Source organism: Gamsiella multidivaricata (genome assembly GCF_025024155.1).
Source record: "Gamsiella multidivaricata strain RSA 2152 chromosome Unknown BC939scaffold_40, whole genome shotgun sequence".
Classification (NCBI taxonomy): Eukaryota; Fungi; Mortierellomycota; class Mortierellomycetes; order Mortierellales; family Mortierellaceae; genus Gamsiella; species Gamsiella multidivaricata.
In genome coordinates, this window is record NW_026251748.1 from 286,353 (window position 1) to 311,471 (window position 25,119).

General features: G+C 50.3%; 4 protein-coding genes and 1 non-coding gene across 5 annotated transcripts; 2 read left to right on the top strand and 3 right to left on the bottom strand.

Moving 5' to 3' along the window:
• Nucleotides 1-506: 506 nt before the first annotated feature.
• Nucleotides 507-578, bottom strand: BC939DRAFT_t114. The gene has a single exon. It is a non-coding gene; the product is annotated as a tRNA-Arg (tRNA).
• Nucleotides 579-731: 153 nt separating this feature from the next.
• BC939DRAFT_503999 (uncharacterized protein) lies at nucleotides 732-1,085 on the top strand (the record flags this gene model as incomplete). Its single annotated transcript, XM_051560470.1, has 1 exon — nucleotides 732-1,085. One exon carries the CDS (start codon nucleotides 732-734, stop codon nucleotides 1,083-1,085), a length of 354 nt encoding a protein of 117 aa, XP_051411376.1.
• Nucleotides 1,086-5,013: 3,928 nt separating this feature from the next.
• BC939DRAFT_454335 (P-loop containing nucleoside triphosphate hydrolase protein) lies at nucleotides 5,014-9,230 on the top strand. Its single transcript, XM_051556051.1, has 9 exons — nucleotides 5,014-6,075; nucleotides 6,265-6,351; nucleotides 6,458-6,501; nucleotides 6,593-6,598; nucleotides 6,729-6,911; nucleotides 6,995-7,076; nucleotides 7,175-7,242; nucleotides 7,350-7,582; nucleotides 7,680-9,230. The coding sequence occupies exons 1-9, from the start codon at nucleotides 5,502-5,504 to the stop codon at nucleotides 9,214-9,216; spliced, it is 2,814 nt and encodes a 937-aa protein (XP_051411377.1). The 5' UTR covers nucleotides 5,014-5,501; the 3' UTR covers nucleotides 9,217-9,230.
• A 13-nt stretch (nucleotides 9,231-9,243) lies between these two features.
• Nucleotides 9,244-22,280, bottom strand: BC939DRAFT_194256 (uncharacterized protein). Its single transcript, XM_051550549.1, has 13 exons — nucleotides 21,861-22,280; nucleotides 20,968-21,762; nucleotides 20,733-20,886; nucleotides 20,492-20,640; nucleotides 20,192-20,387; nucleotides 19,915-20,103; nucleotides 19,282-19,820; nucleotides 18,889-19,177; nucleotides 18,603-18,798; nucleotides 18,239-18,498; nucleotides 18,029-18,148; nucleotides 9,613-17,944; nucleotides 9,244-9,503 (listed from the first exon to the last, which is right to left on the bottom strand). Exons 1-13 carry the CDS (start codon nucleotides 21,981-21,983, stop codon nucleotides 9,401-9,403), a joined length of 11,445 nt encoding a protein of 3,814 aa, XP_051411378.1. The 5' UTR covers nucleotides 21,984-22,280; the 3' UTR covers nucleotides 9,244-9,400.
• Nucleotides 22,281-22,909: 629 nt separating this feature from the next.
• On the bottom strand, nucleotides 22,910-24,976 carry BC939DRAFT_454343 (homoserine O-acetyltransferase). The gene is made up of 2 exons (XM_051556052.1): nucleotides 23,885-24,976; nucleotides 22,910-23,777 (listed from the first exon to the last, which is right to left on the bottom strand). The coding sequence occupies exons 1-2, from the start codon at nucleotides 24,534-24,536 to the stop codon at nucleotides 23,056-23,058; spliced, it is 1,374 nt and encodes a 457-aa protein (XP_051411379.1). The 5' UTR covers nucleotides 24,537-24,976; the 3' UTR covers nucleotides 22,910-23,055.
• Between the last annotated feature and the right edge of the window lie 143 nt (nucleotides 24,977-25,119).

Genomic DNA, 25,119 nt, shown 5'->3' on the forward strand with positions numbered 1-25,119 from the left:
CTAATGGGACAATCTATTTGACAACCCGGGTTGCCACTGCTATTTGGCAACCCCTGTACTAACTCCATGTAAGGCCAACATTTTTTAAATGTCGATTATGCCAGTAGTCCTTATGGTACCTGGCCCCGGTTCTTTAAGTTAGATCGTCATCTGTCTCCACAATGTAACTGGTTTCCCATTTCGTCATCGCTGAGTCCGTCATCGATAAACCCCTGTTTTCCGTCATGAAGAAGGCTTCTCCCAAGGTCGCAAAAGGTTGCGTGGGGTGCCAGGTGGAGGAAGGAATGGTTCTCAACCTCTCGCCGCGTTGTTTCGACTTGAAATTCGTAAAAGATACGAGCCTTGTTTTACATGGGATTTGTGCAGGGGTTGTCAAATAGATTGTTCCTAAACTAATACTTGAGTCGCAATTGCATTCCTTCGTACAAAAGTAACTGATCTCCTCTTCGCTCCGGAAACGCGTCGAAATTAGTAAAAAAAAAACAAGCAAAAAATATTCGCGATAACGTTCAGGGCGGGGGTCGAACCCGCGATCTTTGGCTTCGGAGACCAACGCCTTACCTCTAGGCCACCAGAACTGGACCAATCGGACGGATTTCCGATGTTATCGGTTATGCATTTTCAAATACAATATAAATTCCCATAAATTTACGTCACGTGATCGTCTGCGCTGGTGGTTTTTTTAGGGTTTTTTAGGGTTTTTTAGGGCGGTTTTTTACGGATGCTGCCCGATGTCAAAGTCAGTCGCAAGGTACATGGTCGCGCGCTTTGTCAGGGCCATCGAGGAGCTAGGAAGGACTGGGATCTGGAACAGACGTTGCAAAGTCACCGTGGACTGGGAACGAGAGCGTGGAATCACTTCTGTGAGCAAACGCGCCAGAGGACGCACTTGTGGCGGAGGGCACAACCGTAGCAGAAGTAATTTCATGGGATCAGCCCATAGTCAGAGGCCAGCAAGAGACATGGATGAGATCAGGGCAGAGGCGGACAGGCGCCTAGTACAGGGCCTTTGCCAGCAGCTGGAGCTGACTCTGATGGAGCGACTAGGCGGATGCAAGTTTTTGATGACAGTGGATACTGGCTAGAGGATGACCTTCGTGCACAACAGGCCAAGTAGGGAGCAGGGCTCCTCGAGCCACCACTCATGCTGACGAAGCAAAAGCTGTTTATTAGATACCACTTTTCTTTACGTCTCTAGCAATAGGGGTCCCTAGAGGATAGTATCACGCTAATAAAGCCCACACGTCCCCGTGGATCCTAGTTATGAAAAAAAAAATTTACGGATGCTGCCCGATGTTCAATTTCTTAAAGCGTCAGAGGACCGTAACTTAAGGATGACTTTTGCGCACAACAGGCCACGTAGGGAGCAGGGGGCTATGCGGTCATTGATTATGAAATATGGATCCGCTGCGACATAGTTGGAGCGGGCAGCTTACTGTTTTATTTTTTGTCTCACCTGCAGGTTTCCTTCAAAAAAAAAGAGAGAATTTTATGTATCCAGGGCCACACTCTACTATTATGATCCCTACCAGGGGCTTTGCGTGGATGCTCTTCTGCAATTTATGAGGATGCAGAAGTTGATAGCTGGTCCAGAAAGCAGCGAATGGAATAAGTTTCAACAGAGTGCAAGAAACGAAAGGGCCATGGGAGTGTATCGTATTCGTTTAAAGTGTTACTCTACTACCACTCGATGCCAGTTCTTTAATAAAAAAAGCATTATGCCCCTGAGACTACCACCTGTTGGTCCCAGCCTCCTATGCTAGATATATTGTTAAACATTTCTCTAGTATGTAAGACGCAACTTGGCCATAATAGACAGTTTGCGAAACTGAACTCGACCCTCGAGTTCGCTCGAAGTTCAATAAAGTTCACGCTAGTGAATTTTTTCAAACTCAACTATGCCTCTGAAGCTCGAGTTCGAGCTCTGAACTCGAGGGTCAGAAGCAAAGTTCATTCGGCGTTTTGATTGGCTTGCTACCAGGCGGCTTTGTCTAGATATATGAAAAGAAAAGTCAACATGAGTTTGTCACTCCATTACTTCTCTTCGTCAATGAGCTTCACACAGTCCACCTTTACATCACAGCAGCAGCAACCGCAGTATGTGCCGCAACAGAGTGCCCCTCAGCAACAACAGCAGCATCAGCCGTATGCGCCTCTGCAGCAACAACGTCCTCTCGCACCTCATCCTCCTCGCTTCTCCACGCAACAAGGGCCTCAGCTACCTCGCCCTCCACTTGACCAAGTCTCGCACCAACAACCACCCGCACAACTGCAATCCCAGGAACCTGAGCAAGAGGGAGAGTCCACTCTCCAAAACCGCAATGGATCCACCTCGATGGATACCATGATGGAGCATAGTCAGGAACAGTCGGTTAGAAAGAAGCGCGATGTATGTCAAGGTTTCGCACCAAGGAGCAACAACTACCACGCCAACACTATCACTCTACTCGAGGGCATGATGGGACACCCACCTTTCGTTGGACATGGTCAGAAGAAGGAGGCCTGGGAGAAGGTCGCAGCATATGTCAGGACACAAGGAGGGCGCGACCTAAAGAAGGCTAACTACCTTCTTTGCATGAGGCGATATGATGCGCTTAAAAAAGAATTCAAGCAACAAGAGGCAGCATCACGGAGGTCAAGTGGCGGCACAGAGACTATGACAAGGCAGGATGAGCTTTTGCTGGAACTGGTACAGAAGGAAGACGACTTCGACGGGCATAGACAGCAACAAAGTCAAAGCACAGTGGATGATTTTTCGGCTCAAAACTTGGAGGAGTTTTATGGTCATACCAACAGGCAGGAGTCATTACGACAGATGAGCATGCCCACGACTTCATCGGCCACGGCAGCATCCTCATCATCCATGGATCCCTCTTCTTCGACTTCATCATCTTTTTCTTCCTCAAGTTCATCATCTACCACCACAGCAACATCTTCGAATCCAAACCGCCTGGCAACAGCTGAATCTGTTCGCTTCAACCCTATCAACAGACGCGCTCCGCGATCACAGGCTCCACGAGCAAGTACTGTTGAGAAAAGAATGTTGGAACTCATGGAAAACATCAACGGACTCGTTTCGGATATTCGAAAAAAGATTTAAATTCAATCCTCTTTTTTTTTTTTTTTTTTTTTTTTTAATACACAGCACTACTATATCCCTTAATATAAACGTTTTGATTGCCTTGTTTAATCATGAAGATACTCATCAAGAGTGGGGGGGTTGACTCGAAACTTGGAAGAGGATGAGTTTGTTTGTCGGATGCAGGAGCGAATGTTTGCAAAAAGGACAGAGCAAATATAGTGGGTGTGCACCTCCATAAGAAGTGTCTTCTGATTTTTTTTGAAATCAGAGAAGGGGAAGTATTGCAGAACGTAACCAAAGCACCACTCAACACCAATTCTGACCTTAGACATACACTCATTGAAACGCTGCTCCTCAGGAGAGATGCCTGCTGTGTGGAACGGCCGCTGCATGATGTCGCTCAGTATATAAGCAGGATCTCCATACAGACTCATCTGGCGGTTGTCATACCCTTTTGCACATGCTCGAAGAATCGGAGCAAGGGCAGACATCTCGAAAAGACGCGAATCATGGCGGTTCCCTGCAAACGGCCCAGACAGGTGAACAATGATACCATCGGGTGTGGCAACTGACTGATACTTCATGGCGTGAACGCGCTTGTGGCCATTGTAGATTTGCTCTTGCCCATCGATTGGACGACAAACTGCACGAACAGTACCATCAATAAATGCAAAGCTTGAAAGGCATGGTGCATTCTGCCTTCGGATAGCATAATGAAGCTCTTCCAACTTGTCGGGGCCGAGACGGAAGGGATCCCAAAAGAGTCTTTGCCTCCATCGCCGATAGAGGAACCGAAGGGTGTGGTTGAAAATGCGTGATAGCATAGATTGTGATCGTCCAAAGATATCCATGAGATCAAAGAGGCGGCATGGATATGCAAGTCGACGCAACACGATACAAAGCGCCTCGACAGAGTGAACTTTGGAGCCATTGTCAAGGACGAAGATCTCTGGCGTTCGCAATGCAACAACCATCTCCAGAATGTCCTCCTGGTAAAAGCGGAAATAGAGCTGACAGTTTGGTCTAGGGACTTGTTCGAGATCGAAACGAATGTTGGGTATGCGAGGTCGCTCAATCCTGGGCCGTATTTGCACAAAGTTTCCATGCATCACCTGGATCGCCTGTGCAATAAGTTGTAATACTGGAATGAAGCGCTGCAGCTGCTGTTGAGCATCAGGATCTGGCACAACCTCATCATCCATCCTTTCAACAGCCCCTCTCACTAGCTCAATACCTGCCACAATAGCTTGAACTCTCCTGTCATCCTCGAAGTCTCCCTGCTCCTGCTCGGGTTCATGATCCTCGTTCTCGATCTCGTTGGCAGCCTCGAGCCGCATGTCTTCCAACTCGGCCCCAATCTCATCCACACCAAAGAAATACTCAGCGCGATCAGGAATAACCACCCCCTCCTCTCTGTTCGCGGCCAGGTCAGCTTCATACTGGATCTGGCCTTCGAGCTCAGCATCCAAAAGGTTGCGCTCAAAACCGTCGAACTCTTGATCCCATAGAACATGATCGAATTCATCGTCATCATGTAGAACTTCGTCCACGGCATTAAGCTCGTATGCAGCGTGGAGTTCGTCGATATCGGTGTCATTGCTGTAGATGCTGCTGGCGTCACTGTCTGTATCGCGCTCCATCTCTGTGGGCTTTAATGAGTAAGGACGGAGGGAAGAACAATGGAGTTTAAAAGCAAGCACACCACCTTTCTTTAATTAAAGCGTGTAAGCATAGTTCGCGTCTGCTTGTGTTTTTTTTTAAATGTGAAAAAAATGCGCTCCCATTGGTGCAATGTGAACTTGCGAAATTGCGGTGAACTTGTGGTAAGACTTTCGCAATGACCAAAAGTGCGAGTCCCTACTTGATAAACTTTGATTGTACTGGATGATTTGTTTCGCAAACTGTCTAATAAAGAGCTAGATCGATTTCCACAGACATCGGTCCCATATAGTCACTGCTTCACTAAAAAAGTTAGTGTGGATGGTCATTGCAAGGAGCCTTCATCGGAGCTGTCGATCGTAAACGCTCACCCAAAAATGTTTGGATGCGATCGGCGATTGGGGAGGGAGTCTTAATTCGAAAGGCCAGTCCAGTAGGTTAAGCGCGTTTGTCGACAGCAAAAAGGCCTGTGCTTATCCGACGCGGTGTGGTATGTGGGCGTGAGCCGCATGGGGGGCGAAAGCGCATGCGAGACGATTCTTGGCTGTGGAATACCGCGTGTGTCAGCCCGATTTCGTAGTCTTACCCCACACACACCGTCCCTTTCCTTCTTGGCCCGCCTCCTTCACCCTACTGCCTTTCCCCTCTGCTGCCTCTTCCTCATCTTTTCTTCCTACTCTTCATCCCCTCATTCCAAACACGCATTCCATTTCCCTCTCTCTCTCTCCACTTGCCTTTGTTCGCTCACTCTTCACCAGCGATGTTCAAGTCCGTAGCCGACCGGTTAGGCTTTCCCCATTCTTCACACTCATCCATCTCGCATCACTCCTCAACCACCTCCTCCCCTTCCTCCTCGTCCCCCGGTCCCCACCACCACACCAATAACCCCCGCACGTCCATCTTTTCCTCCGTCCCATCCACGCGCGCCCCAAGCCGTCAACAACAACACCACAGCAAATACTCCTCTACTACCGCCAGCGCAGCACAGCACAACCCCCCTGCCCTCAAACCCTCGACCGCCCCCCGCAAGACCTCGGCCTCCAGCCCAACCCCTAAACCCGTCCTCCCGCCCTTGAGTTTCAACAACACCCGTGATGGCAACTTCACCCAATCCGTTGTCAATGCTGGAAGTACCGCCGAGCCTGGAAACCATCAGTCCACACGTGCGGCCGAGAATGTGACGGTATCGGTGCGGGTACGACCGTTTAGCGTCGCAGAGCTGAGGGCCGCGGGTGGGCCAGCCGAGGTCTGGGCTGTGCGCGAGAATGCGCGGATCAGCTATGCAGATGATTATGCGATGAAAGAACGGAGAGCTGCGGTTGACTATGCCTTTGGTAAGTCCCGTTTATTATCTACTTTGCATATTTTTTGGGGGAAAGGCTCTTCATTATTCATCATAGCGTGGAAAAAATTGTAATCGATCTAAATTGAATTGCATAACGTAAGGTTATCATTGCATCTAATGATTTCTGCGGACTCTCCTTCGTCCTCGTCCTCGTCCTCGTCCTCGTCTTTGCTATTAGACCATGCTCTGACAGGGAGCGATAACGAGCTGATCTACAATATGAGCGTCAAGAATTTGGTCCAGTCGGCGATGGAGGGTTACAATGGTCAGTCAACAGAGTCCGTGCTTGCATTCTTAAAAAGAAATTGTGCACAGCCCTTGGCTGACAGAGCAAATATGGGCTAACCTGCTGTTTTGGTTAATCTTTTCAGGCACGGTTTTTGCGTACGGTCAGACATCTTCCGGAAAGACATATGTAAGTCATATGCCGTAAGCTGTGTTTCAGTGATTCCGCTGTGAATCGAGTATTGCATCCCTAACGCCGTCTTTTTATGAACCTTGCGTAGACCATGGTAACATAGAGAAGGGTCAACATATACACATATATTTGCAACGGACCAATGAGTTTTTTAGATTCAAATCGCCCATCGGATCACTAAGAGACATACAAAAACATGCCGCCGCCTTTTTTTTCACCTTCAGAGCGGAACAGAAAAGCAGCCTGGTATCACGCCTCGTGCGGTCGAGGACGTCTTCAAATACATCCGCGAAAACTCTGAGCGCGAGTTCTTGCTACGCGTCTCGTATCTGGAGATTTATAATGAGAGCATCCGGGACTTGCTCTCACCAGAGGCGATCGACTTACGGATTCACGAGGACCGGAAGGTAAGGCCCATGGACGCTTCTTTACATGACATTGTATAGCCCGCAATATTAATCTTTAGTTTCGTTTGTATGGGAATTCTTAGCGCGGAGTGTATGTCAGTCCACTGAGAGAGGAAATTGTCACGACGCCGAGTCAGGTCATGAGGATCATTCATAGAGGCGACTGTACGAGGCCGATTTGGATGAGTATCAATGGCTCGATAATATGCTGCAAGGAAATGCAGGCTAAAAATGGGATCCAACTTGTTCCATTTATATCTTAGATCAGAGGCACACAAGTTCAACAGACTACAATGCCCACAGCAGCAGATCGCATTCCATCTTTCAAATTGTAATCACCAGGAGTTGATTCGGAGTATCAGCGTATTGCCAGCTACCCTCCATCTCCATCAATTTCATTAACCCGGGTCACACCTTCCTCGCCATGGGATTAATTAGGTTATTGAAAGCAGAGAACGAGCGCCGACTGCACCACGGAGCCCTACAGAACGCAAATCGAGTCTTGGACTTAAATCACCAAGCGCCGTACGGGTCTCACAGCTAAACTTGATTGATCTCGCAGGATCTGAAAAGGCCTCCTCTGATGTGGAGCGACGTAAAGAGGGCGCATTTATCAACAAATCATTACTGACACTCGGAACCGTCATCGCGAAACTGACGGACGACAAAGGGTAAGCATGGTGAACAAGTGGAGAGGTTGAAAGAGGAGTATGTCTGTTCTTTCGTTTGCTCACACGATTTTTTTTTTTTTTGTCTTTCGAAATGTAGATCACACATCCCATATCGCGACTCAAAGTTGACTCGGATCCTTCAATCCTCTTTAAGCGGGAACGCTCGCGTCTCCGTGATCTGCACCGTCAGCCCATCGTTCCTCAATGTAGAAGAGTCCCACAACACCCTCAAATTCGCCGCCCGAGTCAAGAAGGTTGTCACCAAGGCCCACACCAATCAAGTTATGGATGATAAGGCCCTGCTGGAGAAGTACCGTCGCGAGATCAGTGAACTCAAGGCACAGTTGCTCCTGACCACCGCTGCAGCAGCAGGACAGGAGGGTAGTGATCAAAGCACACCTGGATATGGACAGGGACTCAATGGGGTGGACAAGGTGAAGCACGCCGAACTATCGCACCTCCTTGAAAGGGAGCGGCTGAAGCACGAGGAGGAGATGATCGAGATGAATATGGTCCGCAACGCGCTCAAGGAACGCATTGACCATCTTACGAAACTCATTCTGACCTCGCAGTCTATCAATGCCAAAGCTGGTGGTATATCAACGAGTGGCGCTACGGCTAGTGCAGGTAGTGCTCAGGCGGGATTGGGTCGTTACACTGTCGAGACCACGGCGGACGGCAGCGTGATGGAGTTCCCCAAGGAAATCGAGTCCCGACTGGCGAGGAAGGATACGATCGTGCGACAGCTGCAATCAGAACTGGAAGCGCAACAAGAGAAGGTTGCTCTGATGAAGAATGCGCTGCAGAAGACCGCCAAGGGCGAGGCTGTCGATATCGAAAAGACGTTGGCTAGGATCGATATGCAGACGGAGCCGAGGGAGAAATTTTTGATTGAGAAGAGGGCCTCCATTATGAACCTCAACTGGCAGGACGGAGGACCATCAGGCGCGACAAATGGAAAGAGATTTAGCAAGGAGATAGTGACTTCGCCTGTTTCCGCAGGCGGCGACAGTGCGAATCCAAATCCTGCAACCGATCTCATGGAGAGTCAGGATGATGCTACTAGTGTTTTGTTACCGGAGGGGGAACACCTCGCGATCGATGACGAAGAAGAAGACGAGGATCTGATGGACACGCCCTGGAACCGTGCCGAGTTAATCTCTCTGCGACAGGCGAAACGCGAGCTCGAGATCGTTGTCATTGAGCAGGAGAAAAAACTCGAGGAGATGGTCTCCTTTGAGGACTCGGACGAGTTCCGGGACCTGGTGCTGGAGCTGGAGGATCAGCGAGAAAAAATTTTGGCCATGGAGGAGGAGCGCGAAGGATTCAAGGCGTCGATCACGGAACTGAAGAACACAATCCGCAAACTGGAATTAAGTCGCGCTGAAGGAGGTGGAGGACATGGTGGTGCGCCCTCATCGTCCTTACCATCATCGCCCTCACTCGGTGCAGTCGCGACCACCATAGCAACATCTGCTGCGAGTGCAAGCAGGATCCAGGAACTCGAAATGATGTTCCAAAGGGAGCGTAAGCTGAGGATAGAGGAGCAGACAAAGAACATGGGCTGCATAGCGTCCCTTGAGGCAGAGGTGACGATCCTCAAGGCTGAGCAGTCCGTGCGCGAACTTGCTTGACATCAACGATGCAAATAAAAATATCTTTATGTAAAAAAAATAGAGCAGCATTCGCAGTAATTGTCTATCTTTTCCCTCGCCATGCCCGCACAACTTTTCTGGCTCTCAATCTTAATATCCTCCCCCTTCCCCCTTCCTCCTCTCTACCCCTCTTACTCTCTCCTCGTCCTTGATTTGGCTGGTTTTAAGCAAAGGCGAATCCTGTGCTGCATTCCGAGATAGCCACCAGCAGCTGGTGTCGCAGCTCTTCATATGTTTCGTACTCAGGAAGATCCAATTGATTGAAACTATTTGTAGTAAAGGGCGCAGAGGTATTAGAATAGGAAAGGTCTTTAAGCACACGTATGGCCAGCTCACACGAGGTTAAATAAAATAAAGAATAGTTTGCTTGCTTACCATGTATGTGCTGATGGAAGTCGCTTGGTTGAGGAAAAGTCCTTATGAATCTGGAACTTCTGAATACCTGAGATGCCTTGGAGTTGCGGGAACCCTCCTAGAGGTACCTTGGATGTTCCCGTCACAAATTGCAGCAGCTTGGCACGTTCAGTCTGATCAAATGACCGAACAGCTCGCCAAAAGTTTTGGATCTGCGGCGACGCCTGCGTATAGTTCTGATACTCCGAGTTGTTCTTCCACTCGTCAATGTCGATATCCGGCAGTCCTGAGATCAACAGCTCCAGTTCTTGCTCGTTGAAGATGCTGATCAGATGCGCGGGGATGATCTCGTGGAAGCCCAGTAGGAACGAGTGAATTTGGTCCTTGATCGCCAGTGTCAGCTTCTGCTCCGTAATGTACTTGACGTACTCGTGCTTGTTCTCCTCTGTTACCGGAATATTACGTCCGTCGGGCTTCAGGTCCACAATCCTCGTCTTACCGAAATCGTCCGTTTCGACCGAGAATGTCTCGTCTACAATGTCCGTAATGTCGTTCTCTAGCATCCAGACCAATGACTTGTAGTATTCGGGATCCACTGCCTCCACATCGCGGTAGTCCACAGGTCGTCCGAGGATGTGCTTGTAGAACGAGCGTGTAAAGTAGGCATCCAAGAGCCGACCATCATAAATAGCCTTTCCAATGACCCGGCCGATAAACTTGAAGAACAACAGATGATCCTGGTTGACCCAAGATGCGCGGTTGGGTTGGTAGGTCAACTTGTCGGCCGCCGAGGTCTTGAACAGCGCATAATCAGGGTTGAACATCTGTCTAGCCAGAACCTGGAACCATTCGCGAGTCACTCCACCTCCGTCTACACCCTCTTCGCCATGGAACTTGACGTTCAGCTTGCTATGCTTGATCTCATCGCCCGTACGCGACTGCCAGTGCGAATAAGAATCCATAAAGACCATCTCCCTGCGAACATTCATCTGCAGCGATCCATACAGGTCCCGAGTCGAGTTTCTCTTATGCAGCTGCTGCGTGAAATAATTGCGCTTGTTGTCAAACTCCAGCATCTTTGGGTTATGGACGAGGAGTGAGAAGGAGCCGCTCATTAGCGCAGGGTTGTTGCGCACCATAATGTTGAGAATCTTGCTGTGTTTCTCTGTGAACTGCAAGAACAGATCCTCTGTCGAGTCATGCTTGGCGGTATTCTTGGCGTCATCCTCTTCCATTTCGAGTGTCGACGGCCGCAACCCCACGTACTTGCACACAACCATGAGCGACTCGATTAGTGGTAGAAGCACCGTCGCCACATGAATCATATCGCTCCGTTCATGGATCTGCTCTAGCGTCTGACCGACCTTCATCCACAGGGATTGAAACTTCAGGCTATCATAGATCTCTGTCACTTTCTGCTCGTCCTTGTTCAAGTTCTGTGCCACAGAGTGGAGGTCACGCATCGATCGAGGCAACACCGCGTCCGCTTCCTCCGGGTCGACTGTTGGTGCAAGCTCAATGTTGAGCTGTGTTGCTGCCGGTGTTTGTGGCGTTTGTTTGCGTGAATACATGTAGTCGATAGTCTTGAGGATGCGTAACAACTTGGCCTGCTTTGAAGAAGCCGGTGAAAACTTTTCAAGAGTCATTCCCTGTACATCAACACCACTTATGGCATTCTCCAAGGTCCTGGAGAGTTCTTCCAAGTTCTCGAGGATACCGGCGCCGAGTTCACAAGCGGCTCTCACGAGCTCCGAAGTGATGGTATCACGAGCACCAGGAAGGATGCAGAGATTCTGAATGACAGATAGAGTGAACTGGAATGTCTTGCTCGAGCACTCGCCTGCCGTTAACACACCTACAACTAGCTGAAGACAATGGTCGGGGATCACAGGAGGCTGGAGTCCCGGTTCCGCGCTTACTCCAGCCTCAGTCTTACCGCCGGTTGATGCTGACGTATCCGCAATTGTAGGCTCACCAGCTTCCGCCGCGCCTGCCAACCCTGTTGTTGTCGCCGTCGCAGGGCCGCCCTCAACAGCCTTCTCCTTGCCTTTATCCTTGTCCTTAGTATCCTCGTCAGATTTGTTTTCTGCTGTCTTGAATAGATTTGCAAATGGTCGGCAAACGATTGACAGCAGCATCATAAGCTGCTCCATCAAGGCAGAGTTCTGCACAAAGGTAGGTCGCTCCAACAGATCCAACAAAAGCACGATCGGATACTTGCTACTGATCACCTTCTCCTTGCCTTTGCCCTTCTTGGTTGGCCGCTTCAGTGCCACGTTCTCATGCTCGCTCAAGAAGAACAACGACGCCTGCTCATTAAGCGACACGATATAGTGGAGCGATTCGAAGCATCGACGAGCAACTAAATTGGGGACGTTATCCATTGTTGGCTGTGCCGGTGCCGAAACCGCTCCTGATCCCTTCAAGCCTTTGGGCTGATGCGGAGTCTTGAGCAGTGGTTTGCCACGAAGAGACATTTGCGCAAAGCTCCTGTCTACGGCCGCCAAATCCGCACCACCGTCCTGAAGAATCGATAGCAGCAGCGACAACAAGTCGCCTCGAGTCTTGCTGTTCTCGCATAAATTAACAAGCAGTTTGTTCAGAATGTTTCGCGACAAGGGCTGAGGCAGGAACATGAGCCGGACCAAAGTTGCGAGCGAGGATTTGTCCACGAGCTGGATAGCTTCACGTGGCAGAGCCATCTTCTTGTTGCTTGACGGCAAAGATGTGTTGGTGGCCCTTCCAATATGTGCAACGAATCTGTCGCGAACCGCCTGAAGATCATCAACTGTGTCTGCCAAGATTGCCCGACTGCCAGAGAGGCCTTCAAGCCAGGCTCGCGTCTCAGGCGGGCCCGTCGTGCGCAGCGATGCTTCAACGTCAAGGAAACGCCGGATTGCTTGATTTGTTGATGCTGACAACCTTTCCAACTCTTGACTGGACCGTGATGCAGTGGCAGCTAGCCTGGATTGTAACGCTCCCAGGGACTGTGCCGAATCCTCGAATGAACGGTAAAACGCATGAAGATCCGTGGAAGTTCCTGCTAACGCAGGAGGTGGAGCATTAGTTGCCATGGTTGGCTCGCGGGCAGCGGGTGCTGCTGCTGAGCGTGGTCCTCGGATCAACTCATCCAGCTCGTCTCTCATTTGTGGAGGAAGAGCATTCAAAAAGTCCACATTGATGTTGTTGCTACTACTGCTGGCGCCGCTGATGTCGCTATTGTTACTGATGCTAATGCCGTTGTTGTTGGCTGAGCTAGATGATGCTGGAGTCGTTTGGGGTCGGTGTGCCTGCAGGTAATCGTTGTAGACCTCGCGGCGCATGCTCTCCGGCAGAGCCTCGAGGAAATCGGCATCGATATCGCTGTCCGTAATGTCGAATTCCTCCCCGTCAATCAATACCATTCGGCGTGGCGGTGTTGCATTTTCTGGCGCAGGCGCACTGAACATAGGGGCCGAGCTGGACGGGGATCCCTCGACTTCCATGGATGTTCCTGCCGGCGTTATCGCTACGCCGGTATTTCCAATAGCAGCCTCCTCGACTCGACGCGCCGCTTCGCGTTCGCTCACAGCTTGCTCCTCTGCTACCCTAGCAGCCTCCGCCTCCTGCTCCTTGATGCGTCGGGCCTCCTCCTCGGCCTTGCGCTTCTCCTCTGCAGCTTTCTTGCGCTCCGCATCGGCCTTGCGACGCTGTTCCATCTCCTTCATCTCGCGCTCATACTTTAGACGTGATTCCTCCTTAGCTACAGGAATAAGTGCATTAATGATATGATTCTGAAGGCGCGAGGCCTTATCCTGAGCCGTCGCACCGTACATCATACGGCACTCCTGAGACCAGCGTTGCGAAGTAGAGAGTGGTACAAAGCCATGGACGATACTGAACACGTCGCTCTTATTTCCTCCGGCGGCATCCCCAGAACCGTGTCCGATCGAGATGGTTGCGGTGAGAGCGTCGCCTGCGCCGTGATGGTGGTGATGATGATGGTGGTGGCCGCCGGGCCGGTCGAGAGGAATCAGTGTCGTAGAGTGATCGTTATTGACCTCAAGTCTGAACGCGCCGCCATGTCCTGGACGGAGGGCACCGCCGGTGAAAAGTCTTCCGAGCAACTGCTGAGCATTTTCGTTCAAGAGCTCCTCAAACATCTGCCAGTCTGGAAGTCCAATGCGTGCTCCACCTCTCAGCCGATGAGCGTTGGCATTGTTGGCCGTCGAGGCACTGGATGGCGGTGCGAGTAGTGGATGGGTGATCGCATCATCGGACACCTGCAAGAATGGGTTGCGAACAGGCGCTCTGAAGGTAGGCAAATCATCATCCTGCAGATGAGGGAGCCGTCCTTGGTCAGCCCCAAAGTCATCCCAGATAAATCCACGTTCCTGGCCAGGAAGTCGGCCACGACGACTTTGAGGTTCAAACAGAGCGCGCCCGTTGCGAAGGGCATTCTCATTGATGACGAACGTGCTGGTCATGTTCCAAGGGTTGTGACGACCGCGTCTACGGTGCGGCTCATCCCCATCCTCCAGATCGCCCTGGCCCTCGCCATCCTCATCATCGTCCATATCATCCTCCTCATCGTCGTCAGATGCATCCTCATCGTCATCATCGCCGTCATCCTCGTCATCATCCTCAGTGCCTTCGTCTCCCGAGCGATGATGGTGATGGTGATGGTGATGGTGGTGAAGATGGCCCTGGCCTTCAACAAATCTATTGTGCTCTTCCTGTTCGTCACTATCGTCCCCGTCGTCATCCTCATCATCGATGACTTCGGCGATATCATCCTGGTCAAGCAAGACGGGTCGATGACCATCACCATCCCATTCCATGACCATATCCTCTCCTTCCTCTTCGTCGCGATCGAGGGCTTCTTGGATCTCGGCATCGATGTCCTCATCATCATCATCTTCCTCCTCTTCTATGTGCTCTTCGTCGTCTTGATCCTCTTCGTCTTCAGAGCCATCGTGATCATCATGGAACGGGTTGCGGACGACATCGTCTTCGCCTTCGCCCTCATTCTCGTCCTCGTCACTAAGGTCGTCCTCGCTGATATCGCTGGCGTCGCTTGCGGTTTCTTCCTCAAACTCCTCGCCTTCAAACATGTCCTCGTCACTGATCGAGTCTCCAGACTCACCATCCTCTCCAGACTCGATATTCGTGCCATCAAACATGCCCAACGACGAGTTGCGGTACAGGTCTGGTGCATCGTCTCCTGATCCGGTTCCACTGCCCTGCCCTGATAATGGCGTCGAGAGGCGCCTGGGTTTCGGTGCACCAGGTTCAGAGGCGCGACTCATCTTGAGCGAAAGCTTGGTCAGGTGTTCCAGGGGCTTCAAGACAGCGTTTACGAGGACTCTGGCATGTGGATAATTCAAATCGATGTCTGCAACAACGTTGGTGAGGGTCATAATAAAATTCTTTTCCAGCATCACCTTCACAATGTTGATTGACGTGTCCTCATTTGTCCTTGGCAATGCACCGGTCACCGGATGTGAACCTAGGATCTTGTAGGATAATTCCGACAGCGATAGGAACTTGCTGTACTTGTATTCGACGCTGTCCATAGAGGCGATCGCATCCTTGAAGGCGCGAGTGATTCCGTCCACGACAAACCGACGGACTTGGACCAAGTCACCGGACGATTTCTTTTCCTCGTCATCGTCCTTGTTTGAGCACATCGCCACCAGAACCCCAGAGGCAAAGTTCGATTCGATCGACTGCTTACGGAGCTCGGCGTTGGTTGCTTGGGCGATCGTACCGCGATAAGGGATGAGATCGTTCAGAAGATAGCTCAGCCAGCTGGCTTTTGGTTTGCTGGCAGCATGCGCCGGATCCTTGCTACTCCTTCGCCTGGAATAATTCATCAGATCAACCTTGCAGGATGGATAAGAGACGAGCAGCTCATTTAAGCACTGCAGGAGAAAGCACCGATAGATGAATTCATGATCCAGCGTGGCCTCTGACGTGGCAAGCGCCGTCTTGTCTGCCTCATTTTTCGAGGATGAGGCTATTGAAGCTGAGTCGAGTTTGCTGGTCGAGTCCTTGGCGCTGTCACCTGATGGTCCTGTTTTCTCCGGAGGATTGGTTGGTACTCGGATATTGAGCAACTCGGTGGCCAGGAACGACATCACGGTCTCCGAAACCTCAGAAGTGTATTTTTTTGACACCTCCGAAATAGCCGCGGAGAGAGCTGCTGTGGAAGATGAGCAAGCACCACTCTCATCCACATTCGGTTCCTTATCAGTCTCCTTGCGCTCATCCTTGTCATCTTTCTCATCCTCGCCCTTGTCATCTGTGGCTCCTTCCTGGTCGTCATTGTCCTCGGCTTTGGATGGCGCCGCAAGCTTAACCAAACTCAGGTACAGAGCCCTATAAGAGGAATCGTGCTTTGCCACCTTACACGCTTTAAGAGTGCCTGCAATGAAGGCATCAAGGTCGCGCAGTCCCATGTAGTTGTTGTGACGAAGGTAAGTCTGGATTTCGACTGTTCGGGGCCGTGTCGGGTGAGAGAACCATCGCGTGATCTCCCTCTCCATGCTTGCTTGCAAAACGTTCGTGTCCTCGATAATGTGTCGCATGATCATGATTATAAGACCCTGCTGGCCCTGAACACCAATCTTATCCGGCTTTAGAGTCGCAAACATAATGGGTAAACCATCCGATCTCAAGAATTCGATTGCGAGATTATGGTGACGGGTCAACCGAACCAAGATCCTGAATACAGAGAGCATGACATCCTTGGAAAGGCAATCCTGCTTGAGCAGCGAAAGGCATTGCCTGAGGAGAATTTCCATGTCGGATCCGGACACAACCGCTGCAGTCATCTCCAAATCATGCTGAGCAGCCTTGGCCTTTCCTTCTGCCGAGGTCTCGTCAGGGACAACCTTGGGCTCGTCTGTGAGTGAAATGTACCCTTCGATCATCAATAGGAGGGGTGAGAGCCAGGTGTTTCCTTTTTGGGGAGTCTGCGTGTCGAGGGCCTTGGTCAGGGTTGACATCAACAGTGGCAACAGCTTTGATGCATAGTCCTGCATTTTCGACTGGATGCTGGCCTCTGCAAACAAGAGCGCGAAAAGCCGCATGTGAACTCCTAACAATTCCCCGCGTTCCTTGATCTGCTCCTGATCCGCTTTGTTGAATTCCTCGCCAAGCGACGCCGTAACATTGAATAAGGTATCTAAAACAGGGATGTCCTTGGATTGGAACATAAAGAGGAATATGTCCCTCACAGAAAAGATGATGCCGTCAACCTCGGTGAGCAACACCAACGACCTGGTCACAAGAATCGCCTTCAAGTCGAGACGCTCCTTGGTGAGCTCCTCCTTGCGAGCCTTATGAACCTCTACTGAATCGGCCGACTCACTTGACTTGGCAGAGGACTGGCTTGCTGCCGCAACGCTACTGGATCCTTCGCTCGTATTCGTCGTGATATCATTGCCAGAGACTGAGATCTCAAGGGCTCGCTGAAGTATTTCGGCGTCGCCCGCATCGCTCCCATCTCTTTGAGGCTCTGTTTCTGTATTTCCACTCGCCGTAGCGCCTGTCACCGCACTCGATGAGGATGGCTCGCCCGTTGCAGTTTCGTTGGTCGAAATGAGGGGGTTGGCTGTGGCACGCGCAGCAGCAGCCTCGCGTTCCTGGTCGTAGATCGCCGCGGCAACAATATCCTGATGTGTCAACAAGTACTCCGTAGCTCGATCCAGCTGGTTAGCGCATCTTGTCAAGGCAAGTTCGGCAGCTGCTCTGGGGAATCCCATGTCTAGTAGTATGGCAACGCTAGCGGCATCGGCGACAAGAGGGCGTGCGCCAAAGAGGTTAGGCGCGCCACCGAGGACGATAGAAGGTCCTGGTGGCGCCTCGGGCTTGAGTTCGCCATCTCCTTTCAAGATATTGAGGAGAACCTGAATCAACTGTCGCACCAGAGACGAGGGACAAGAGTGGAGGGCTGGGTCCACCCAAAACGCCTTGATCTTGGGCAAGATGGCAAGTCTGGTGTCGATCAGAAACTCGTGTGGCTCAAAAAAATCCGCTCTCCTGATTCTGTCGTCTCTGGAAGTCAGCATCGATGTGTGGGAGGAGTCGTGCAGCAGCTTCGAAGATGTGAGTGTTTGGAGAATACCGAGGATGATCTCAACAACAGCATACATTTTCGTTTTGTCCTCCGCTGATGGATCCAACTGCATGTTTTTCCAGATTGTATCTAGTGTGCCAAAAAGGGTATCAAGTCCATGAGACCTGACGAAAGCGACAACGATGATCGTCTGCAGTGTTGGAGGATTCCGATCATCCAGCATAAGGTATGCAGGCAGACGAAGCATGGTTGTGAGATATGTCAGCCTGTCGGCAGCAATATCGAGTTTTTCTACATATTTCCACAAAGCACAGTTAGTATTGAGGACGGGGTGCCTTTATCACATTAACAAGGCATCGCGCCATAGTACCCTACCTTGTCGTTGCCAAGAAATGTGTGCTTGCAGGACTCTTGACAGTGAGCCAGCAATCTTGAAGGCGTTTGCACGTTGAGTAGAATCCACATCTCGCCGATAGAACAGCATCTTTGCCAGGCCTAGATACAGGAGAAACCATGATTAGTACAGAGATCTTTATGGCGAGGGCAGGAGGTTTCTCTGAAATTCAACCCCCAGTATATGCCTACCTTGGTACATCGGCGTAAGGCAATTAGGGGTTTGGGTCAACACAAAGTTGAAGTGCTTTGCGTTGATATAAGTTGGGCTATGCTGGTCGATCGTCGGGGAGGTGCCCTGCTCTTTGTCGTCCTTTTCCTGCTCCTCCAAGGAGAAGTCCACTGTTCCGGGAACGGAGGTTGTACCTGGCAACTTCTTGGGTTTAGGATTGTGGACATTCCAGTCTTTCTTCAGAGCACGGTTTATCACAATACTCTCCCATACACACATCCTAAAGTCAGCGAAAATATATATGTAGGCAGCACATGGAGTCAATGCTTCAGAAGAAAATTATAAAGGCGAGTTCTAAGGCGGTGTCTTAGTGTCCTTTCATACCTGTGCAGTTGCCCTAGTCCGGCCAGGGCTTCATCGCCTCGGGCAGCAATGAATGCTGAGAGCACAGAGGCAGAGTTGCGCCCATGTGAAAAAGTTGGCGCACAAAACATGTCCGACATCAGTCCACTCAATCCATAGAGGCTGATCAAGGAGCGGATTGTTTTGTTTCCCTGATCCATCTCTGCCTCGCTAGAATCTAATAGAGTAGAAAATAGCGTGTAAGATCCTTTGCCGACCGTATTCCTCGAAGAACGTCAAGAAGTCTACGCAACATCATCAACTTTACCTGTAAGATCAATGTATTGTATCAAATCTGACCTAGGGTTGTTTGACTCCAACAAAGGCTTGACGTTTTCCAGCAGCCTAATCAACTCCTTCATCACAGCGGCCACCGCGCACGCTGGGTTCGTTTCGCTCAACATTTTGATCAGATAGGACAAAGACAAGAATGCAGCGGTGCTGGCCAATTCATAGGGGAGCGTTTCTAGTGAATAGAATCTCATCAAGATGTCGATTCCGCCTGCTTTCAGAAAATCCTTCGTGCTGGCTGTATTCTGGAAAAAGCTTTCGCAGAACTATCATAGATGGAAAACAGTGAAGATAAAACCATCCTTGTTAGCAACACAGCAGATTCAAAAATTCGAGAGTACTTCAAGCCAAGAAGGTACACAAAGCTTACTCTTGTGGCACCTTCGATCAGTATTGGGACCAAACTCTCCTTCTTATCTCCCTTGGCTTCTTCTTCGTCAACAGCTTCACCTGGTAAAGGTGCGTCCTTAGCGCGCGTTTTTTGGAGCGTACAATATGACTTTTCATCAGCCGAAACCCGCGCTGTGCTGCACATATCCAAAACCCCTTCCAGCATAGCGTTGACTTCGCTCATCAGCGCGGGCTTCAAACTGGGCTGATGTCTCATCAATTCATCCACAGACATCCCCAAGTTCGAGGCAAGGTCGCTGTCCTGGAACGCGCGAACGTGTGTTTCCGATGTGAAAATGTCGAAAAATGCCCTTAGCTTGAACTGCTTGTTGAACATCTCAAGGCCCTGAGAATTTAAACAGATTGCTCCGAATGCCTCGGGAATGCTCAACACAACGTCCGATGAGGCAGGAATGTCCTTTGATAAACTGGCAAGGAGTGTCTGGGGTATTTTCGCATCTTGCAAGATAGTGAGCGAGGTCGGTTCATTGTGAATGAAGGATGCCATAGTGTTGATGGCTGCATGATAAGAATGCGATCTGCGTTAGCATTGAGGTGCATCTACCATATTTACATCTATACAATACACATGACGGCGCTGTTTTATACATACCATGGGCATAGATAGCCGTTCCAAAGGCTTGTGGATTCTCCATGATATGCTTCAAAGTGGCAGGCAACGTGGTGTCAATCAAATTCCGCAAGCCCTCTTGGGTTCCAGGACTTTGCATCATGTGGAGCACAAATTTGAACATCGACTTTAACAACGCAGTTCTTTCAAAGGGAATCGGCGAGGTATCGTCTAAAATCCAAAAAAGTTATTGATCGGTGTCAGTAAGGCCACAGGTGCAAAAGCGTCGCCTAGCATGTTTGGATGATTTCTCGCATACCTTTGGCGCCTAATACTGAAACTGTATCTGAAATTTGGGCCGTCTCAGCTTTCTTCACAAGGTCAAGTGAAAAATCTACTTCATCCTTGACCCTGGCGACTAGCATGTTGAGACCATCCGAAGAACAAAACGACGTGAACGCTGCACTGAAGCCGTATACGAGACTGTCCAGAATCAGAACACCTTTCGTTATATTCTATTACAAACAAACAAACAAACAAAAACGCCTGTCAGTTTCAAGCATTCAAGGTATTCTGTTCATAATGATAAAAAGGCATAGAGCTTTGATCCATGATGTACCTTCAGCTGTGAGGTATGTTTGTTAGAAAGCAACTTGAGAAGCACCGGGACGATTCCTGCAGAGATAACCATAGTCCCTCCAGGTTGCGACCCAATGATAAATGAGATGAACACAAAAATGGCATCCAGGAACTCTTGAGGATAGGTGACTAGAGCGATCGAATTATATGAAAATGAGTCAAATAGTGTCCGTCTTTTCCCCCGCAAGCACAACTACCGATAATAAAGCACTATCACGTACCACTGTCAGAATCCAGTCCAGCAATGACTCTCCTGAGCATATAAAGCAATACGCCGTGGCTCGCAGAAGCATTCACTGCTGTCAAAACATCGGTTTGCTTGTTTCGAAGACGGGCGAGTCCATCCAGGGCAAAGAGCGCCACAGTTTGCAGATTCTATACGTCAGTAAAACAGTAGTATTAGCACGCGTCCGATTCGTATGTGCCAAAAAGCATTCGCAGGCTGTCTGGACTCACATATGGCGCTTTATGGTCGGGATGGATGAGCTCTATCAAACTTTGAATGATCTCCGGCTCGAACGTAAGGAACTTGTCGATGACAACGGCCTCGGACAAGACATGGGCCATGACAGCAACTGCTAGGATGCGGACAATTAACAGCTGTTGGCGGCGCTGTGGGACGCTGATGCCGATGGCGACCCTGATGCGGTTCAAAAGTGAGAACTGATGTTCCTCAGGGATCTGGTATTCCTTGACAAAATGTGCCAAAATCTCGTAATCCGATGCGCCCAATCGACCGATATTTGTCGCGTGAATAACAACCATTCCTTCGCATGCAGGTGCGATGGTGCTGGCCACGGTTGTGGATGTTGAAGGTGACGATCCAGGATGTGATGAACGCCTTTGTTTAGTTGGTGAATGAGTTTGTTGTGCGGTGGCAGTCGTGCTGGAAGATGATGGTTTTACTGTAGTAGCCGTACTAAATGTCGATGATGCCTTCGAAGGTGCATCTGACACAGCAGTGGAGGCATCGGTAGCAGGTTTTGATTGAGATATCGTCCTGTAGAATTGAAAGTTGAGCGCCGTCAGTTGCTCCGGGATATTTACATTCTCGCCCGCCAACTGCAGGAGATCCATTCCGTGCTCCTTATTCCCCCATGAATGCGCCAATGCCAAAAGGCGATCCTGTGATACTGTGAATATAGATTTGGACGATCGCTGAGCGCTGTGTCGCTGAGCAGGTCGGAGCAGCAGCCGCAGGCAGGATTCGAGAACATCCAGATCGCGCGCATGCAGCAAATCGTTCAATTGCTGTGAACAAAATTAGATATGAACAAACAATTAAAATCCAAACCTTTCTAGGTCATTCATTGTCGTGAGGTTTTTGATGCGCATCACTTTTATCGTACCTCGTATGATGCGTAGAGGTTGCGGTTGGTGCAGTTTTCGAGCAACATTCGTGAAAAACCCAAGATCGCAAGGGTCAGGCGCCTAATGTCCTCCGGAAATTCTTTTGGCTGGGCCTTCTTCATGTCATAGGTCTTGCAGATGTTGTCCAGAATATCGTCGAACCGGTTCAAGACAGCGGCCCAATGAAAAAGATCTCCTCGGGGCCAGACCCATTCCGGTGTAGCTTCAATATGGGTTGCAATATTCGCCTCGGGGCATTCCTTCAGAGTCTTAATGAGGTCTCTTATAGGAACAGGCTATAGTTGTACAATTTTTTTGGAGGGGGGATTAGAACTTGAGTGCTCTGCCTTCGTTTTTGGTGGTAAATTCTTCGTTTCGTGCTGTTTTTGTTGGACAACGCGATGGATCGATAGGGTGACGTGCGCGCTTGCGTCCAGGTAACCAGGGCAAAGGATGCATCATGTATTTCACACGCTTCCAAGTTCAATAGTAACGCCCTTCCGTAGACGTTTGTTCGCTCGAGTCGATTAAAAGACAGGGTTGTCCCAAAGTGCTGGCTCCAAGTCCTCTTACTGCAGGAGAAGTCCGAAATGTCGATGCCGCCGGTTCATCCTCGTAGCCCTGTCAACGGCAATTTCGATTCCAACTGCCGTGCAACCAATCCCCAGTCTGCGTCAAAACACCGGTGTGTGTCCACGGTGAGCAGAATAATGAACACCCATATATTGGCACAGTGTCAACAGAGTATTGGGATCGCGTTCTTACCGGGAGCGCCAACTTCTTGACTGGGATCTTCTTAATCTTCATTTTGCTGCAATCGTAAAATGAGTGGAATTAAAAACCGAGAAAGAAAGCAGGTTTAGGGAAACAAATAGTGGTGTTGTGAACTTTGGGGGGTACGAAGGGAGGATATACGGGCATCGAGCACCCACGTTCTCAGTATGGATACTGCAGACTGCAGCACACGAAGTTGCGGCTATAAAGTGGAGTTGCTGGGAAAACAGAAAGCAATGATAGCTGACGGTGATAAGAATAAAAGAGTGAAGCTGTTTGAACGAAGGAGGAGGAGACCTGCTCTATCTGCTTCATTTCGCCACTTGTTTATTTTGCTGTTGCACCCCAGATCCAAGATTATGGGTCACGTGTGGTTTATGTAGAGGAGTCTCTATGTAGAGGGCGATGTGTATCTTCATGTTATCCTTTGAGCTCAAGGTGTCCCTTGACGGCACTTCCGACGTTTATGATCTCGAGCAAGAAAGCGTCGTGTCCGTACATCGAATCGAGCTCATAGTAGGTTACATTCTTGTTTCCGGTCTCGCGCAGACAATCCGCAACCTCCTTCTGTTGCCAGACAGGGAACAGGATGTCCGATTGGATTCCTAGGACAAGTGTGGGGATGTCTCTGATGGTGTTCAGACCCTCCTTCAAGTCGTTCAATTGAGCCTTGGGGTCGTCCTGGGTATCATTTCCAGACTTTGAGCCAGCAGGGGTAGCACCTGTGGAGCATGCTGCAGCCTGCTCATCAGGAGGAGGAACCGCCGCATTTTCAGGGGCCGAAGATCCCTTTCCCTCTTGAAGTCGCTGAGTGTTCCTGGCCCTTCGAAGGGCGGTCTGTGCTGAGACCGAGGCTGAGAGATCGAACATGTCCATGGCTTTGGAAACGTACAGCAACGAGTTGGGATCGTACTGCAAACAGAATCGCTCACCCTGATGATCCAAGTAGGTTTCAATCAAGAAATCTGCGCATAATGAGGGCGTCGTTGAGGGCTGGGATCTCTTCCTGCCAAAACGCTGTTCCCACTCGGGGCCGGATCGATACGAAATAGTAGCAATCTCTCGAGCCAGCTTCATTCCACTATGAGGAGGGACCTTGTCGTAATAAAAGCCCTTATTCCAATTCGGATCTGCCATGAGCACTGTTGCCGACATGTGCAATTGAGATGGGTATCGATTAGCGATTGCGGGATGAGAAACAGCTGGAGTTCAATTGCATGAATTTAAAAGATAAAGACATATTTTTTACCTTGGCGTTGCGTGAAACGAAGCGCAATACTGTATGGGTGAGAACGCGCAGCAGCGGAGATACTGACGACCTTGCCGACACGGTCCTTGAAGAGCAGCGCAGCAGCCAAGGACTGCATACCGCCCATGCTAGCTCCGACAGAGGCATGCAGCTTTTTGATTCCCATGGAGTTTAGCATCTCAAATTGTGCCCTGACCATATCGAAAATCGTGACGATGGGGAACCTGGTCGCATAGGGCTTGTTGTCCTTGGGATCAATGGATGAGGGGCCTGTGGAGCCATAGCAGCCTCCGATGACATTGGTACAGATCACATGGAATCGATTGGTGTCGATCGCCAGGCCGGGGCCAATGAACTTTTCCCACCATCCTGGTGCTGGATTCGCAGGGTGAGATTTTGCGTGCGACGAGGCTGAAAGTCCTGTATGGAGCAGGATGACATTGGATTTGTCAGCATTGAGTTCGCCCCAGGACTCGTATGCGATCTCGAACTTTGGCAAAATGCCACCATGGTCCAGCAGAAAAGGCTCGTTATGCTGATAAAGACTGTATCCGGAGACCGGGTTGCTGTAAGAGGGCTCTGGACCCCCATCGAATGACTGCAGGAACTTTTGTGTGCGCTGTTCCAGATGATCGACGCAAGGAAAGGCCATGGGTGGATTGCTGGAGGAGTGCGTCGGGGCGGGGCTGGTCTCGGGGGCATTGACGGAGAGGGTCCAAGGCGAGGTGTGGAAGACTGGAGGGGCGTTCAAGAGTGTTTGGTTAGTTTAGTCCGTGGCCAAAGAAGATTGATTATAGGGCCGTGAGATAAAATTCGAAGCACTTGCGTTTGCGAGAAGTGGGCGTGGTGAAGGCCAGGGAAGGAACCCGGGGCCGAGACACGGCAGCCCTGACAGCGCGGGCGGAGCCAGTCAGGGTGGAGGAGACAAAGCGGGGGTGCATGGGGATGGGCAAGAGAGGTGGAGGGATGGGCGATGGTAAGAGAGGGTGATGATCCGATGCAGGGGAGAAGCGAATGAAGGGAGTGCGGCGGGCAAGCAGTGCAGAAACGGACGGGCGAGGAACTGCGAAGCCGTCGGATCTTCGTTGCGGGTGTTTTTTTCGCTGCACCGATCGATACCCCCCCGCACGCCATTGGGCCAGAGAGAGATGTGACGGCGGTCACAATCTCGCCGTAGAAAATTTATTGTGCCCCTGGACAGACGCGTCCTGGGTCGATTTGATTTGCATAGGTTT

What these genes read in the sequence shown, in the direction of transcription:
- BC939DRAFT_454335 (XM_051556051.1), top strand. Translation starts at nt 5,502, where the DNA reads ATGTTCAAGTCCGTAGCCGACCGGTTAGGCTTTCCCCATTCTTCACAC. An exon ending in GGATTCACGAGGACCGGAAG is followed by an intron (nt 6,912 to 6,994) that starts GTAAGGCCCATG and finishes GGGAATTCTTAG; the next exon opens with CGCGGAGTGTATGTCAGTCC. An exon ending in AAACTGACGGACGACAAAGG is followed by an intron (nt 7,583 to 7,679) that starts GTAAGCATGGTG and finishes TTCGAAATGTAG; the next exon opens with ATCACACATCCCATATCGCG.
- BC939DRAFT_194256 (XM_051550549.1), bottom strand. Translation starts at nt 21,983, where the DNA reads ATGAAGAAGGCCCAGCCAAAAGAATTTCCGGAGGACATTAGGCGCCTG. An exon ending in TGGACTGGATTCTGACAGTG is followed by an intron (nt 20,641 to 20,732) that starts GTACGTGATAGT and finishes CGATCGCTCTAG; the next exon opens with TCACCTATCCTCAAGAGTTC. An exon ending in GGACTAGGGCAACTGCACAG is followed by an intron (nt 18,499 to 18,602) that starts GTATGAAAGGAC and finishes CGCTGACTTTAG; the next exon opens with GATGTGTGTATGGGAGAGTA.
- BC939DRAFT_454343 (XM_051556052.1), bottom strand. Translation starts at nt 24,536, where the DNA reads ATGGCCTTTCCTTGCGTCGATCATCTGGAACAGCGCACACAAAAGTTC. An exon ending in TCGTTTCACGCAACGCCAAG is followed by an intron (nt 23,778 to 23,884) that starts GTAAAAAATATG and finishes TGTCGGCAACAG; the next exon opens with TGCTCATGGCAGATCCGAAT.